At 59.7% G+C, this 16,509-nt stretch overlaps 1 protein-coding gene across 1 annotated transcript; it reads left to right on the forward strand.

Moving 5' to 3' along the window:
- The first annotated feature begins 1,104 nt into the window (after positions 1 to 1,104).
- DNAJB5 (DnaJ heat shock protein family (Hsp40) member B5) lies at positions 1,105 to 14,709 on the forward strand. The gene is made up of 4 exons (XM_026039512.1): positions 1,105 to 1,169; positions 5,124 to 5,368; positions 9,907 to 10,505; positions 14,374 to 14,709. Exons 1-4 carry the CDS (start codon positions 1,132 to 1,134, stop codon positions 14,605 to 14,607), a joined length of 1,116 nt encoding a protein of 371 aa, XP_025895297.1. The 5' UTR covers positions 1,105 to 1,131; the 3' UTR covers positions 14,608 to 14,709.
- Positions 14,710 to 16,509: the final 1,800 nt, after the last annotated feature.

Genomic DNA, 16,509 nt, shown 5'->3' on the forward strand with positions numbered 1-16,509 from the left:
GCCCGGCACCGCCATGCCGGCCATCCTGCTCTTCTGGAGCCGCGCGGAGAGGTACGCGCCGCCGCATCCCGTCTGCTCTCGGATGGGGACTGGCCCCTCTCCGGCTGCCCGGCGGTTGTTTCTTCACGTGGGAAAGCCGCGGTGACGCCGGCCGAGCCAGCCCGGCGCTCCCTGCTCCGGGAAGGCTGCGCGCGGGCAGGAGGCTCCGGAGTGGCCGCGTGCGGGGGGTGCGCGGCGGCACTCGTGTCCCCGGCGCGTTCCGGGTGTTTGAAGGTGACTTCTGCAAGTGGGTTCCGTGCCGGTCGGGCGGAGGAGGCGCCGTCGCGGTGCCCAACGCCAGCGAGGGGGAATCAGGAGCGTGGCTGGAGTCGTTCAATGGGAACGTGGCTTTGAGACCCCCCTCTGCAGAGGCTCGGGGAATCAGTGCTGGCCCCCAGGGCAAACAGCAACTCCCGCGAGTCCGAAGGAGAAAGATGGGAAGGTGCAAAGTGGTTAACGTTACTTTTCTCCGAGTCGTGCATCATTGCTGCCCTACTTTTCTCCCTCTCTGATTCGCCTTGCGGGTGCAGCAGCCTTGACACAATTGAGCAGTTAATTTCTGGTGAAGCCCAGGGACCCTGGGGTCCTTGTCCTCACTTGCTCTCCCTGCTTTACAGCGGGAGGTGACCCCGCTGGGGACGGGAAGGTAACGGGGTTGCTGAGGGCAGGCGCTGCAGGTCGGGAAGCGGCAAGGATGCCCAGGCTCCCTGTGCGCACCTGGTAATGCGGGAGCGGTGAGCGGCAGCTCGCGGAGAGCCCGCGCTCCGCGGTCCGAGAAAGCGCCGAGGCAGCGATTAGAGGAAAATCACTGCTTGTCAGGCGGCTTCCTGCCGGCTCCCTTCCCCGCTCGGTGGCAGAGCGGGGGTGGCGGAGCGCCGCGAGGACGCGCACAAAGGAGGGCTGGATTCCGAGCACGGATCCGCTGCGGGAGCCGCTCGCTGCCGGCGGAGCTCCCCGTGCCCAGCTGCTATCCGCAGGGCATTGCTCCATCCCCTTCCCCACCGGCCCTGCCAGCCAGTGTGTGCGAGCAGTTGGCGCCGAAGGGGTGAAGAGCCCGGCGCGATGTTCAAAATCAAGCTAGAGCCGTTAAAAATGTCGGCGTGGGCTCCCAACGTGTTTGTGAAGCTGCGGTAAGTGGGTTTCCGTGTCTCGCGTCCCTTGTCGCTGCGGGACAGCGTGTCGTGAGCCGAGGCGCCTGTCCCCGTCTCGTGCGTGTCCCTGGGTCACCTGTCAGCCCGCGGTGACCTTGCCCCCCGCGATGGAGAATCCCACCGTCTGTGTGGGTCTGTTCCCTTACGTGGCCGTTAGCAGCGGGATTATGTCAAGGGATCGCTATGCAGCCGGCTCGCCGGCCAGGGGCTGCGTGCTCTGATGTCGTGGGAAGGGCTGGAACGAAGATTTTGGTCTTTTTAAGAAGCAAATAGATGTCGGCTGCTCTCAGCAGGGGGGTCACCCGCTGCGAGATTCCTGTGGGATTCGCCATGACTGGACATGTGGGGCTTTTCTGAACGTGACGTGTTTAATATAAGGTGCCGCAGGCTTGGGAGGGGAATGCAGATGCTCAAGGCACTTGCCCGCCCGCAGCCCCGGGCTCTGCAGCGCCTTCGCCCTGCGCCCTCGAGGGTTAAATGGGAAGGCAGAAGAGGATGATTGAGCAGAAGGGGCGAGAGGAGTCGTGGAAAGGCGCAGCTGATCCCGGGGAGGTGGGAGGAAAGCTCTGCGGGGACAGAGTCATGTTCTAGCACCGCACACGTGAGCATCGCCTCCGGAGCGCGGAGGGCACCCGCGGCACCCGGCTGCCCGCGGCGCCTGTCGCGGTGAATCACGGTGTGGGGCGGCTCCTCCGCTGCTCCCAGCGCTCCCGCTCCGTCCTTCCGAAGCCTCCGTCCCGCCGCGGGCTGCAGGGGAGGCCGGCACCAGGTGACTGGGCTGGGCAATGAGGTACTGTGTGACTGAGGGTGCCGGCAGCGCCGGGGCAGCGGCTGCGCGTGGCAGTGGGGCATCCAAGGGCATCCGCGGCCGGCATCCCCCGTGCCCCGGACCTCTCCGGGGTGCCGGCCAGCGCTCTGGAGGGAGGAGGTGCCGGCGTATCTGGGCCGGACCGTGGTTTTGTGAGCGGTGCCGTGGGGTCTCGGCTGGGTGGGAAGGATGGGTGGTGCTGCGGGGAGGCCTGTGCGCTCGGCCAGCTCCGGCTGTAGCAGCAACCTGGGTCCAACCTGGCGTTTCTGGCGCCAGCGCCGCGGGCTGGGAGCTGTTGGCGGCGCGCGAGGACGGTGTCGCCAGCGCTGCCTCGTTTGACCTTGCTCGGGAGCGCTTCTGCTCGCCTGGCTAATGCAGAAAGGGGCTGTGGTGACGGCCGCGGGAGGAGCTGCTCTCCGTGACGTGCCCCAGTGCCGAGGGGCTGGCTGCAAGGTCCGAGCCCTGCCTGGAGCGGAGCGGGGGAGGCAGCCCAGGGAAGCTGTGTGCCCGGGGCTCTCGCATGTACCGTGGCCGTGAGGGCACCAAGGTCGCTTCCCAGGCGTTTGTGAGGAGCTTCTGCCGACACGAGAGGCTGTTGTGGGAAAGGAGGGAGCCCGGAGGTGTTTGAGGAGGCCGAGGCGCCTGGGGGAGGATCAGCAGGTGAGCGCCGGCTGCGCGGAGCTGCTGACCTTGACTGCCCAGCGCAGCGCGGAGCTGCACCAGGCATAAAAATATCTCGGTTTTGTGGTTTGATGCAAAAGGGGAGCTGAGCGCAGCGGGGGGCAGAGGCGCGTGGCCCAAGCGCGATGATCCCTGTGGCCGCGGGCTGAGGGCTCTGCCCAGCAAGGAGCCAGAGACGGAGACCTGCCAAGCCAGGGAGTCGGGGTAGTGCTGGTTGCTTGTCCCCAAGAAAACGGCCTTTCAGGCCAACGTTCGGGGCTTCCCACGGTCCTCTCATCCCACGGGAAGGGCAGAACCCATACATCATGGGAACAGATGTGGAGATGGTGGTGGGTACGGGGCAGAGCATCTCGTAGCGCCTGTGTGGGCTTGTGAAATGCGGCTGCTCTTTGCGCAGAAGCTGGAGCGCTCCTGCGGGAGGCTGTGCCGGTGCAGAAACGTGCTGGCATTTAAAAGCCTGGATGTGGAGATGCCGTGGGCTGCTCCTCACGCCCGCGCAGGCCTGCTCGTGCCTCCAGCACCAGCGCGGCGCCGCGGCTCTGCCTCTCGCCTCCACGCTCGCCCCGGGGGCTGCAGGGGCAGGTAACCAGCAGGAGCCCCACGTCCCGCTGGAATGAACCCCCCTCCTGCCCGCATCCGTGTGAGCTTCCCTCTGTGCCGGTGGGCCTGACCCTGGCTCAGCCCTTCATCCATCTCCCCTTGCTGCTTCCAGTAGAAGTTCACAGGCTTGTGAGCCCTTCACAGAATCACAGGGTGGTTGAGGTTGGAAGGGACCTCTAAAGATCACCTGCTCCAGCAGGGACACCCAGAGCACGGGACACAGGGCGGCATCCAGGCGGGTTTGGAGACCTCCAGAGCTGGGTGCCTGGTCTGCCTCCAGAGCTGGTGCTCAGTGACTGCGCCGTGGCTGGCGCCGCGGGAGCACCAGTTGGTGACTCAGACCAGCAGAATCAATGGCACCATTGAGACAGCTGGGACAAAACGGTGTTTCCAAGCTCTCTCAGCAGCCCTTCGCTGCAGAGTGGCTATTGCCCGAGGCAGGCCGGCTTCCTCAGCCTCGCCGGAGCACTGCCCATGTGCCCGGCCAAGGAGCGGGCACGATGCCCCTCCTTGCTGGTGGTCGCCAGGAGCATCTGCTCATGGACACAGGTCAGGATAGGAGGGATCATTCGGTAACCTGCATGAGAAAGCCCAAACCTTCACGATGTAGGAATCAGTCTGCTGGAGGGGCCCGAGGGAATGGAGACGCTTAGCACAGCAGTCAGCAACAGGGTTGGTCTGGACAGGGTGCAGTTTGGAGCAAGAATGGGGTGGGACCCCCAAACCTGAGCATTTTACGAACTGGAGAGCGGGATATGAGCATGACAGCTCTGCAGAAGTCAAGGGCAGAGCACAAGCCAGGAGCAACCTCTGGAGAGCAGCAGGAGCGCCGGGCAGAGCAGGGCAGGGACAGCAGCTCGCAGGGCTGCAGAGCAGCAGGTGAGCAGCGAGCCGGGGCTCCGCGTGCACCTTGCTCACTGCTCCCGTTCATTCTGCCTCAAGTAGCTGGTCTCGTGTCTCCCGAGGAGCGCTGCTGCTTTTCCATGACTCCGCCGCCTTTCGCCGCTCCAGCAGCATGCCTGTGGAGTGAATTCATGGCCCGGCCGTTCCCTCCCCGGGGTTACGGCCACAGCGTTTCCAATGCCTTAGTATAGGCATGGCTCTGTGCTGCGGCACCCACATGATGGGGAAAGCGGAGCCAGGGAGCTGCTTCTCTGCCGTGACCTCACTGCGTTGTGTCACGCTATGACACTTAACCACCTCCTATGCCACTTAGTATTTCTGGCTGATTGCAGCATTTAGCATTTGACGACTCAAAGGGAGTGCAAGTCAGGCTAGAAAGCGCTTTTTTTTTTTTTTTTAATAAAAGGAAAAAAAGAAAAAAAAAAAAAAACCCTCCCACCACCGCAAGATGTTTCTGTCTAACGGCTTCGCTCCCTCTCCGCTAAACAGAAATTACAGCTCTGGCGTGCGGGGAGCACTTATCTCCAGCTGAACGCCAATTGCTCCGAGGAGGAGCAGAGGGTTTGAAGTTCCTTTAAGGTGAGCGCGGCAGCGCAGCCTCCGCCGCTCCCGGGGCCGCGCGGCGCCCCGTCCTCCCCGAGCCAAGCTCTGCCCTCCACGCTCGCCGGGGCCGGCAACGCCTCCACGCGGGCCCTATATAAGCGGCCGCGGCGCTGCCGGGGCGCTTCCCGGCTTCCCGGCGGCGGGATGAGCGCGCGCGGCCCCGGGGGCAGCTCTGCCCGCCGGCCCTAGCACGTCGCCCGCGCCAGCTCCGCCGCCCGCCAGGGAAACGGGGCCTTGAAGCGGCCGCTGCCATGCGGGGAGAGGCAGCTCCGCGCTGAGCCGGTGCCATCCCCAGCTCCCGGCGCTCGCCTCACACGGAGCTGTCTTTCTGCTTGCAGGAATAAGTACTCGGCCCCGGGCAGCGTCGCCGTCATGGGCAAGGACTATTACAAGATTTTGGGCATCCAGTCCGGAGCCAACGAGGATGAAATCAAGAAAGCCTATCGGAAAATGGCCCTGAGGTACCACCCCGATAAGAACAAAGACCCCAACGCCGAGGAGAAATTCAAGGAGATTGCGGAGGCCTATGATGTCCTGAGCGACCCCAAGAAGCGGGCCGTGTACGACCAATATGGGGAGGAAGGTAAGGCGAGCAGCGCTCCCGCTCCGCGGCAGGGTGACCTGGGCACAGAGGCATCCCGCGTCCTTCTCCCTTCAGACCTCAGTGGGTTTTTATAGGCGAGGGAGCGTTTTTATACCTTCCCGTGTAGCCGGCGCCGAGCGGCGTGGGCGGCGTGGCCGCAATTCTCCCCGTGAGTCAGCGCTGCCGCCGGAGCGGCGTTACGAGCAGCAGGGCTGGCGAGGACGGGCGCTGCGCCGCTGCCGGGCACAGCAATCACCCCCCGAGCGGCCGCCCCGCCGCCGGCCCCGGGGCGAGCGAGCGCCCGCACGGCCTCGTAGCCCCGGGTAGGCACCTCAGGGAGCCGTCTGGCACCTCCGAGCTCCGTAGCGCTGCCTCCAAAGGCTGAAGCACCTGCGGGGATGACAGCACTGAAAGGAGTTGGACTCCTGGGTCACCCGCGGCTCTTTGGTTGACCTGAATTTCCTAGCAGATAACCTTTCCTTCTGCCTTGATTTCCTCCCCGCAAGGCCCTCGTTAGCTTGCTCTGAGGTGCCATTTGTGAGCTATTCCCACTTTTCTCTCTGGAACAGCCTGACCTACATGATTCAAAGCCTTTCCCAATTTAAGTAATAGGTTCTTGTTTTGAAACTAAGCGGCTGCTGTTGTCTCCCGGTTGGCATGGAGGAGGAGAGCGGCGCCGCCACACGCAGCCTTATTAGTCCAATATGGAAGTCTGCAAGCCCATTTGCTGAGGGTGCGGAGAGCGGTGAATAGCATCTGCATTAATCAGCCAAGGACTTGGGTGCTTAGAAGATCAGAAGGTCTAGTATAAACAGGCAGCCCGGGGGAAGATGCAGCCCCTCCTGCAGGCCCAGCAAGCAGGTGCATCCCCTGTGAGACACCAGCAGACCCGGCAGTGCTCAGAGATACCTTCATCAGCCTGATCCTGCTCTTAGCACACACAAACCCTGCTCTTTGTAAGCACATGAGGCTTAGGAGGGTGCAGGCACGCTAGCCCCTGGCTGGTGTAGTTCTATTCACTGCCTGCAAATTGCTGGGGAACTAGAATCATCGGAAACTTAAGGGAAAAGCTGAGGAGCTCCATGGAGAAGTTGCCGGAGGCTCCTCGTGCTGTTTCACAGCAGCCTCCTGGGTGCGAAAGCACAGGCAGACCTGGGGAAACTCCTTGCTTGTCTAAGCAAAAGTGCAGGGCCGTGGAAAGCTTTGGAAAATCTTTGCCTGGCAATCCACGCTCTCGCTGTTGCCTTATACCCGTTGTGTATGTATATGTATATGTATATGTATATGTATATGTATATGTATATGTATATGTATATGTATATGTATATGTATATGTATATGTATATGTATATGTCACTGCTGCGAGCGGCTCCCTGAAACACGGTGATTTGCGGCTGTCTAAAATTAGACGTGGCCGTCTTGAGCGAGGAACCAGCTTTTCCTTGGAGGCGCCCTCGAAACCGGACTCTGCTTTGCCATTGGTCTGCCTAGTGCCTCGGGATTAAAGCGAAGGGAAACAGCAATTGCATAAAAGCTGAGACCTCCTGGCTGTACAGTCTGTTACGGACAGGGGCTCCCTGAGGACGGGTGGAAACTCCACTGCCGAAGGCAGCTAAAATAAGTGAGCTGAGTAGTGGGGAAAAAATACAGCAGAAAAGCACCTCCCTAGTGCCAGGAGGATGGAGAGGCTGAATGGGGGTGGAACCTGCCCTTGCTGAGGGACATGGATTGAATGAAAAGATCACAGCACCTGTGCCAGGGCTCAGGTACCAGCCAAACCACCGCTTGGGTGGTTTTGGTAACTGGTGGTGGTTGCTCAAGCTCTCTGTGCGGTGTCCTGGGCAGTTAGTGCTGTGTCCCTCTCCCCTGCACATGTGGCTGGGGTCACTGTTTCCTCCTCTTTTCTTCACAAGGTGTCAGGTACCTCGGGGCTTTCCCTGTTGGCGAGCACGAGCAAGGCACAGGTTTCCTTGTGGCTTGTAGCTGCGCTCTGCCAATTCCTGGAGCAAATGTTTGTGCTGCGAGTGGCCTTTCCACGTTCACCCATAATCAGCTGCGTTGCCTCTTCCTTTGATTCCTCTTCCAATGCACAGTGTGCTCCGTCCGTGGGGCAGGGAGAGGCCAGCCTGCCCTGCAAGGGCTGCTCCCTCATTGCAGCCCCCCGAGCAGGCGGTCACAGCGACTGGGCTCGCTGTACCTGGAGAGCCCACGGAGAACCTCAAAGCGGGGGGTCTGGGCAGAAGGGACATGAAAGACCTGGAAGGCCTCGTGGCTGAAGGGAGGGCCCTGGAGATGCTGGTGAGCTGGTCTCAGAGCTGTCGTGGGACAGGTCACAGCCTGTCACCAGCCACAGAGACTTGGGTCCTGGGTGGTGACTTCCATACCAGTCGCTTGCTCCTGTAAAAGGCCCACACGCAGTTTTGTTTTCCAACCAGCTCCTCCTTTTTGGAGTGATGTGGCCTGGTGGTTAGTGTTTCAAGGGGCCTCTGGATCCCACACGGTGACCCGAGCCAGCTGGGCCCCATGGCTTTGCTCTTTCTGCCCCATGGCCCAGATCCAACGAGGGAACCAGACTGGGGAGGGTGAAGCTCCCAGAATGGGGCCTGTGCAGCTGGGTGCTGAGGGACATGACAGAGGTGTTGGCCATTGCCGCGTCTCTCCAGCCTTGGAGCATCAACTGGTCTCCAGCATCCTCTTTGCTGTCAGCCCAACTGCTTGGCCTCCTCGCCAGGGCTGCTATGGCTCTGAGCAGCTCAGGTCTTCTCCTGGTGCATGGGCTCCACAAGAGCACACACGTGTGCCCGGCAGGGCAGGAGCGGAGCACGGGATGCTGCAGACCTCCTGAGAGCGCGTCCAAGTGCTGCCACCTTTCAAGAAGGCTGAGAGCCCTCCAGGCAGAGAGGCTCCCTGCTCGAGTGAGAGCAAAGTGAAGCAGAAGCCTCTACCCCACACGATAGATTCTTCAGTCAAGGAGAGCAGAGAAGAGCAGCAAATTTGTCTGCTCTGTGTTGTCCCCCTCTTATCTCCTGCTGCTGGCTTGGAGTGCAGGGGCCTGGCGCAAGGGACAGCCCATCAGAAATAGTCCTTTGCAGTCACTGGCGTGCCCCCAAAATAGTCCTTGAGCTAGGCTTGCTTTAACCCTTCCCTGCCCCTCCTAGTGACAAGTAGCATTGCGGGGTATGTGGCCATGGACCATGTGTGCACCACTGCCTGTGTCCTGCTGCCTTCCTCTGCGGTCCCTCTTCAAGGGGAGCACAAGTGTGACTTTTTGGGGGGGCTGTTTGTCTTGTGCCTCGGCTGCCTGGGACTTTACGGAGTGGACAGTGCTGTAAGGCTCTGCTGAGGACCCATTGAGGAGATTCCCACGGGAATAGTTGCCATTTAGCATTCTACAAGGTCTCCCTTTGAGCTGGGAAGAGCACCGCTGTCGGATTTCCACCCCAGTGGCAGCAGCCGGCCCCGAGACCTCGCCGTGCAGGGGGGCAGGCGGCCCACACGCGTGCTTAAACTCTGCCCCCAAACCTCCCCAGGCAACAGGGATCTCTCTAAAGCAGACGGAGCAGTGCTGCCCGGGCGCTATCAGGGCCCCAAACCTTCACCCCGTTTGCAAATCACCGCCAGGACCTCGGGTCACCCTGTTGGATCTGATGCACAGGGAGCTGTTTCGCTCCCGCGCACCTCGCTGTGCCGGGGGGATTAGCAGGGCCAGGTCTGCTGACCTCCACATGCTTTCCCCACAAAAGTCCTGCCTGCGCGGTGGCTTTCCGAGCTCAGAGCTTTTTCCAACGTGCTAGATGTGCTGCTTGCAGCCCGTGACTGCCAGTGCAGTTGTGGCACCTTGGGCAACAGGCAAGAGCAGATAGCTCACCCAGAGGTGGGCTTTGTGCAGCAGTGAGTGGGTGCCGAAGACCTGATTCACTGACTGCAGTGCCTCAGCTCCACATGCGGCTTGGAGAGGCTGATAAACGTCTGGTGGGATCCTACATCCCCAATAAAGTGCAGGATTTCTCTGAAAAGGCTTAAACCCTCATGACCAGGAGCGAGAGCCTGCAAGCAGCTCCTGAGGCAGCCAGTTCTTGTGCTCACTTTCCGAGGCCAGGCCACTGACGGTTTTCTCAGCCATACCCAGTTGCATCTAAGGAGAAGATGCTTGGTTGGAGTTGTTGCTAGTACGTTCAGAGGACATGAGGCTGTGGTGTGAGACTGGAAGAGCTTGCTTAGATGAGGAAGACACATTCAGAAGGGTTGACCTATTTGGCCTAAAAGGAAACTTGCCTGTGGGCAAGAGTGGAAATGGAGAAGACATTTTAAATGAAAAGGCTGTAACTTAAGCAGAGAGAACCAAATGGGTCTCTGAGTAGCAGAACAAAACCTAGACAGCTTTTAAGATGGAGCCAGTGGAGCCCATCCTCCCAGCCCCATTCCTCCCTGCACAGCACGGGTGCCGTGGGTCCAGCACAGCCTTGTGTCCACCGTGCAGAGCCGACCATCTTCCAGCAGGGAGGGTTTAATGTCTTGTCCTCCCTCTTCTCCTCTAGGTCTCAAAACAGGAGGTGGTTCCTCAGGTGGCTCAGGGAACACTTTCCACTACACCTTCCATGGAGACCCCCACGCCACCTTCGCATCCTTCTTTGGAGGCTCCAACCCTTTTGATATCTTCTTCGCTAGTAGCCGCTCCCGAGTGTTCAATGGCTTTGACCAGGAAGATATGGACATTGATGACGACGACGACCCTTTCGGTGCCTTTGGCCGGTTTGGTTTCAATGGCATTAACGGGGTCCACCGGCGGCACCAGGAGTCCCTGCACACGCGGAGGAAGGTCCAAGACCCACCCGTCATCCATGAGCTCAAGGTGTCCCTGGAAGAGATCTACCATGGCTCCACCAAGAGGATGAAGATCACCCGCAGGAGGCTCAACGCTGATGGCCGGACCATGCGGACAGAGGATAAGATCCTAAACATTGTCATCAAAAGGGGGTGGAAGGAGGGAACCAAAATCACGTTCCCCAAAGAAGGGGATGCCACCCCCGACAACATCCCTGCTGACATCGTCTTCATCCTCAAGGACAAGCCTCACTCGCACTTCAAGAGAGATGGGACGAACGTGGTCTACACTGCAAACATCAGTCTTAAAGAGGTGGGTGTCAGTGGGAAATCCCGTGGCGTGGGTGGTGGCACTGGGTCATTGCACATGGGGCCAAGATGGGGCCAGACCTTTCACCATACAGGTAAGGAAACGCATGAGAGACACGAGCAGAGAGCTCTGCAGAGAGGAGCTGTGGAGACTTCCTTGTGTCTGTTCTGGAGAGCTGCTCAGTCATCTTGCTGGGTGTAGGACATGGGATGCTGCAATCCCTACTGGATGTGCCTTGCTTCTTGAGCAAATAAATGTGGTATTTACCCATTTCCCCCCTTCCCCATATGTCCCATCCTTCTATTTCAACATAGAGTATTCACATATGGAAGACAACCCTGATTCTCTGTAGAAACAAGAGAAGAAGCAAGTTTACCAACGTGTATTCACGTAGCTGAGCCTGCCGTTGTGGTTGTCCTGCATAGGGCCTGGTACCTCCTCGCGTGGACAGAAGGCAGGGCCACATGGAGAAAGGTGCTACCAAACACCTCTTCAGTCAAAACCAGCCGTTTTCTTTGGTTCTGACTCTAGATAAAGGACAACAACTAAATATTCTGGAAAGCCTGGCTGTGAGCAAAAGCCAGAACCCTCAAGCCACCAGTCCTGGAGGTCACAGTGGGACTTGATGCATCAGAGCCACAACGGCTCTTTCCAGGGGTGGCAGAGAAGATTACCCAAGAACAAGATGTGCCGTTCACTACTGCTGTCTAACTACCTTTTAATAAACGCCAACTGGCAGCTGCATTTTTAACACTGACGTTTTTGGCAGCTGCCATTTGCTGTTCCTTTCAGACTCTAGACACTGTCTGTCTTCTTAATGAGCTGATTTTATTTTTTAAGACAGATTTAAGCTCTCAGGTGCATTTTATGGAAATCAGCTCAATGGGCCAGAGCTGAGGTAGGGAAACATGAGCTCTTCAGTGTGCTGGCAAGTTAAAGGAGTTTTGGGATGACTCTATGTCTTTGCTGGGACTATGACTTGTTGCCCTGAGGGCAACAAAGAACCACATGGGTCAGGAAGACCTGGATGCAAAGCCTCAACTAAAGCAGACTCATCTCAACCTGCAGACTTGGGAGTTGAATTTCTTTCACAGTGCAAGGGGATTCAGGAGGTTTATTCCTGTGGTGGCTGGCTCTGCTGGCTGCTCCAGAAATACTCGGGAGAAGCTATATTATTTATGGAGTCATGCGTGCCATATCTCAGATGATTCCTTCTGAGCATTGCTATATCTGTAAAATTAACCCCAAGCTGGCCGTCCTGATGTCCAGGCCATGCTAGTTCAGATTCGTTCACTGCTCACGTGGAGACCTGGGCTTGGAAGGACCCTCCAAGTTGCCCTTGGAGCGTGTGGCCCTGTGACCACGATCCTTCCCCGCGTGCTCCTGCAGTACCTGACCGACTGCTGCTGCTGGGGCCGGCGAGGTGCCTGCTCTGCCTCGCCAAGCAGCTCTCCGGCCGCGTCTCTCCCGCGGGACACTTGTCATCTGTGTCCAGCCGCCCATAAACAAGGCGTGTGCTGGCATTTGCTTTGCATGGTGCAGTCACAAAGAGAGACCAGTGGAAATTGCTGGTCCAGGCAAATTCCTCGGCTCTTTGAGCGGGAGTTGCTGTTCTCTGCACGTCCTCACCGCGAGCTGAACTCGCTGGAGATCCTCAGAGCCATGGAGCCTGGCTGCTGTCCCCATCCTTCTGCTTGCGAGGGCAGGACGATGCTTTGCTGCTTCCCTCTTCCTCGAGAAGAAGTAGCTCAAGTGCTCTGAAGCATGAGCAGATGCCAGGATCTCCCCGACTCCATATGCCACCACCTCGGTACGTGACGGAATAAATCACAACCCTCTTCCTCACCTAGCCTACAACTGTAGCCTTGAGTGCTCTCCTGGCGCTGCGCTTCCTTGCAAGGCTGTCGTGTTTAGCTTTAGCCTCCGTCTTGTCAGCTGCCGCGAGAGCAGCGCAGCGGGGTGCCGACAGGCGGCCCCGGGAGGCGGTCGGTGCTGGGATCTGACTCACGGATCTGCCGGAGAACTGCTGCCCTGCTGCCCATGGGAGCAGCACTGCCCGCCACGGCCTGCGCGGGAAGGAGCATCCATGCCCAGGAGCAGCACCGGGGTGCTTGGCAAGGCAGCATCCATCCAGCAACGCGTCCAGGTGCTGCCTTGGAGCTGAGCAGGAGCTTGACCTGGGCTTCTCTGCCCTCTCTGGGAACCTTCCCTGCTCCAGAGATCCCACAGGGAACCTGGAGTCCAGACCATCCTCCTCCTCTTTGATCCCGTAGACCACAGCCTTCCAGCAGTCCCTTGATCTGTAAAATTCAACAGCCAGAAACTTCTCCGCCTGGAGCGCTGCGTTGGTCAAGCTGGAGACCTCGAAGGACAAGCTGTGCCAAGGCCGACTCTTCCAGCCGCGAACACGGGCCCTTCCAGAGCTCACATCCTCATCCCATTCACCACCGCATCCCCCCGGGATAAGGGACCCTAATGGGGGAGGCCCTGCTGCTGACCTGGGTGAATCTGCAAGGATTTAGTGCAGTGCTTCTCCACTGAGACCGCTCCGGTTTCATACCAGGGAGCAACGGAGCCTCTTCCCGGGATGCAGCGCAGCTGCCCGCGCGGCGTCGGGCTCTTGCTTGTGGTCGCTGCTATTTTTCCACAACCCGTTTCTTAAATGCCAGTGAAGTTGGGCAGGAAGAATTAAAAACAAGACCATACGGTGGAGAAGAACTTGTCTGTAATTGGCGTGTCTTGCCTCTGGGGAGGACACATGAAGATGCCGCCTGTGTTCACGGCTGCTGCCCGTTTGTGCTGCCATCCCTGTGCCCCTGGCACCGTGCGCCTGGTTAGGGGCGCTCTGCGCTGCTGTTGCCAGCCCTGCCCCACGGGACTGGCTGCAGACGTCGCAGCCGGCCTCTTCTGCTCGGGATCTGCCTCTGGAAGCCCAGCTCCGTGCCCAGCCAGCAGGTCTAAGCGTTGGGCCTCACCCTGCGCCCGCTCCTCTTCGCTTTCCGCCTCTCCTCTCGGAGCTGGACACCTCCTTTCCCCAGCACAGCTGGGCTTGGGCAGCCCTGCATGGTGCACGTGAGCACCCCGAAAACGGCAAAACACATCCCGTTCCCTCCCCTTTGCAGGGCATCCATGGGGGCCCTTCCCGGGATGAGCACTGCCTGGGGCCAGCCTGCGCCCACCCCTCTCCCGGGATGCTCAAGTGCTTCATCCCCATCAAATCCACCCTTTCCAGCCTCTTTCCCTCGCCACCGAGAGCCTGGAGACAGCCCTGCCCACAGCTCCGGCAAAGCTGCCTGAGTTATTTAAGGACACCAGGATTTTCTTGCTGCATTCCTGCGTCACGTGGCTCCCTAATGCAGCGCGGCTGTGGGACAGGCCGTAGGGAGCCGGGGCCATTCCCCAGCTCCCGGGGATGGCTGACACGGAGGCAGGGCAGGCAGCAGGACACGCTGCCATCCGGGGAGGGGGGGACTCGCTGCAGCTTCCCTCTTGGGCAGGTAAAAAATAGCCGGCAGGTAAAAATAGCCGCCGGCAGCGACGGATGCTGTAAGCGGAGCCGCTGCCCGCGCGGGCACCGGGAACGGGCCCCGCGGAGCCCCGGCTTCCAGGAAAGGTGGGAGGCGCGTGGCACCGCTGCCCGCGCGGCCTCCCGCAGCCCGGCAGCTATAGATATCCGTGCTATAGATAACCCAGCGCCGGGCAGAGCTGCTGCCCGCGTGGGCGACAGCTGGGACAGCGCAGAGGCATCCGGGCAGCTCCGGCGCTGAGGCCAGGGGGGCTAAATTTAACCTGCCGGGGGGCTCGGGGCTCTCTCCGTAGATCCCCTTGGGTGCGCGGGAGGCTCACCGCATCTCCCTCTCTCTCCCCGCAGGCCTTGTGTGGCTGCACCGTGAACATTCCCACCATCGACGGGCGCGTGATCCCGCTGCCCTGCAACGACATCATCAAGCCGGGCACCGTGAAGAGACTGCGCGGGGAAGGGCTGCCCTTCCCCAAGGCGCCCACCCAGCGCGGGGACTTGATCGTGGAGTTCAAAATCCGCTTCCCCGACAGAATAGCCCCCCAGACGAGACAGATCCTCAAGCAACACCTGCCGTGCTCCTAGAGCGCGCGGACTCTCCGCCGAGCAGCAATACTCCGAACGCACGTGCCGCAGCGCCCGCCCTGCGCCCAGCACAGGTGCCCGAGCACTTTCAAATGCAAAAAACCCACCTTCCTGCCCCCCGAGGTCCTGTCCATCCCTCCCTCCCGCCCGCCCCCTCGGCCTGTTGTCCGCCCCGGCAGTGGAGGGGCCGCGAGCGCGGGCTCCTGCCCGGCCCCTCGCGCCCCTCGTGGCTGCCAGCCCCTTTTTGTGGTTGTTCTCTCTTGGGTGCAGCTTCCCTGCCTCGCACAAGCGAGTGGCACGGGCTGCCTGCCCAGGGAGGTGCAGCAACTTGGCAGTTCTCGTGTCACCCGCTTTTGAAGCCAACTTTCCAACTAGAGGATGGACTTGTAGGGCTTTCAGTGCGGTGTAAATAGGACTTTACACGACCTCACTCCCCCGTCCCACGCGAGTTTCCTCTTCCCCTCTTTGATACTTGCTGCTGTCCGGGGTCCCGGCTGTACCGAGGTGCCAAGGAAACAGCGCGTATGGCAACGGGATCACGTCCGCACACGGTGGCCACTGTAGCTGGACTGTTCCTAACCTGGGACCATGGTACCCAGTGCCGCTGCGGTCCCCTCTCCTGTGCCAAGGCTACCACCGAGCATCACCTGTGCCAAACGAGACCACGGAGCTGAGAGCGCCTGGGAATGGTCCCTGCCGGGCCCGTGCCCGGGCCGTGGGTCTTGGCTGGGTCTGTCCCACGTCCCTGCGCGGTGCTGGGCCCGCGTCTCCCTGTGCCTGCTGCCAGGCCAGACCCCGAGCAGGAGGCACCGCGGAGCCCAGGTGGGAGCTTTCTTGTTCAGATGTGTTGAGTTTGCATTGCTGCTTTTTTTTATACGTATATATAGATAGCTAGGTCGACTCCATAAGGGTTTTCTCTGCCCGTTTTGGGTTTCCTGGAGTGCTTCATCCTGCCTTTCAGGGGCTCAGTTCAGCCATACGAACATCATGCCTGTGAGAACATAGTATGTGTGTAGCACAAGTTCAGGTGCAAAAGCAGAGCCAAGTGTGAGCAGAGCTGTGGATTTTCACTAGCGTTTTGAGTTCAACCTTAGGGATTTTCATAGGAAGAGAAATGCACGTGTATATATTTTTCTACAGGGAAGACGAATCCAGGAGGAGTTTGTGGGCGTTTCGGCGAGGCTAGGAGGAGCATGAGGCAATCTGCTTGGTGGTTTTGTTTTTAAATGCTGTATTTTTTTAAAACTTCGGATTTCCATCGGGAGAATTTTTATATTTCTTACCTCTGTCGGCCTCTTCTGCCTCGTGCCCATTTCTCCCGGGAGGGCCCTGGGAAGCGGGAGGCGCCGCTGATCCCACGCGGCCTGGAAGCAGCAGCAACTCCTTCCCGCTCCCCGCCGGCACCCAGAAACCCCGTGCCCAAGGGACCCCCCCCCGGCAATCCCGGGCTTTTATCTTACGGGATCTTTATCTTTCTATTAGAAACCGCCCACCTGAAACGGGGGCTCGGGGGGTGCTCCGGGCGCCGCGGGCGCCGCGCCGGGCTCGGGGAGGGGGCGCTGGGAAGGGCCCCGCGCGGCCTCCGACGCATCGCCCGGCTGGAGGGGTTGGGACACGCCGCCTTGCCCGCCCGTGGGCCCCACACGCAAACCCTGGTGGACACTCATGAAGCGAGAAGACAGCGCAGCGCGCGCCCGCGGGCTGCTGGGTTGCTCTCAATGAGCATTGAGTTTCAATGAGACCTGAATGTTTTCTAGTGTTTTTTTTTCTTTTTTTTTTTTTTTTTTTTTTTTTTTTTTTTTTTTTTTAATGTCAGTATTGAGAGGAGAAATAAAGTATTTTAAAAAATACACCCCGCTGGCGTGTGTCGTGGTGAGCGGCGTTGATGGGGATGGAGGTGGG

Source organism: Nothoprocta perdicaria, unplaced genomic scaffold (genome assembly GCF_003342845.1).
Source record: "Nothoprocta perdicaria isolate Ctin4 unplaced genomic scaffold, notPer1 scaffold_10, whole genome shotgun sequence".
NCBI lineage: Eukaryota > Metazoa > Chordata > Aves > Tinamiformes > Tinamidae > Nothoprocta > Nothoprocta perdicaria.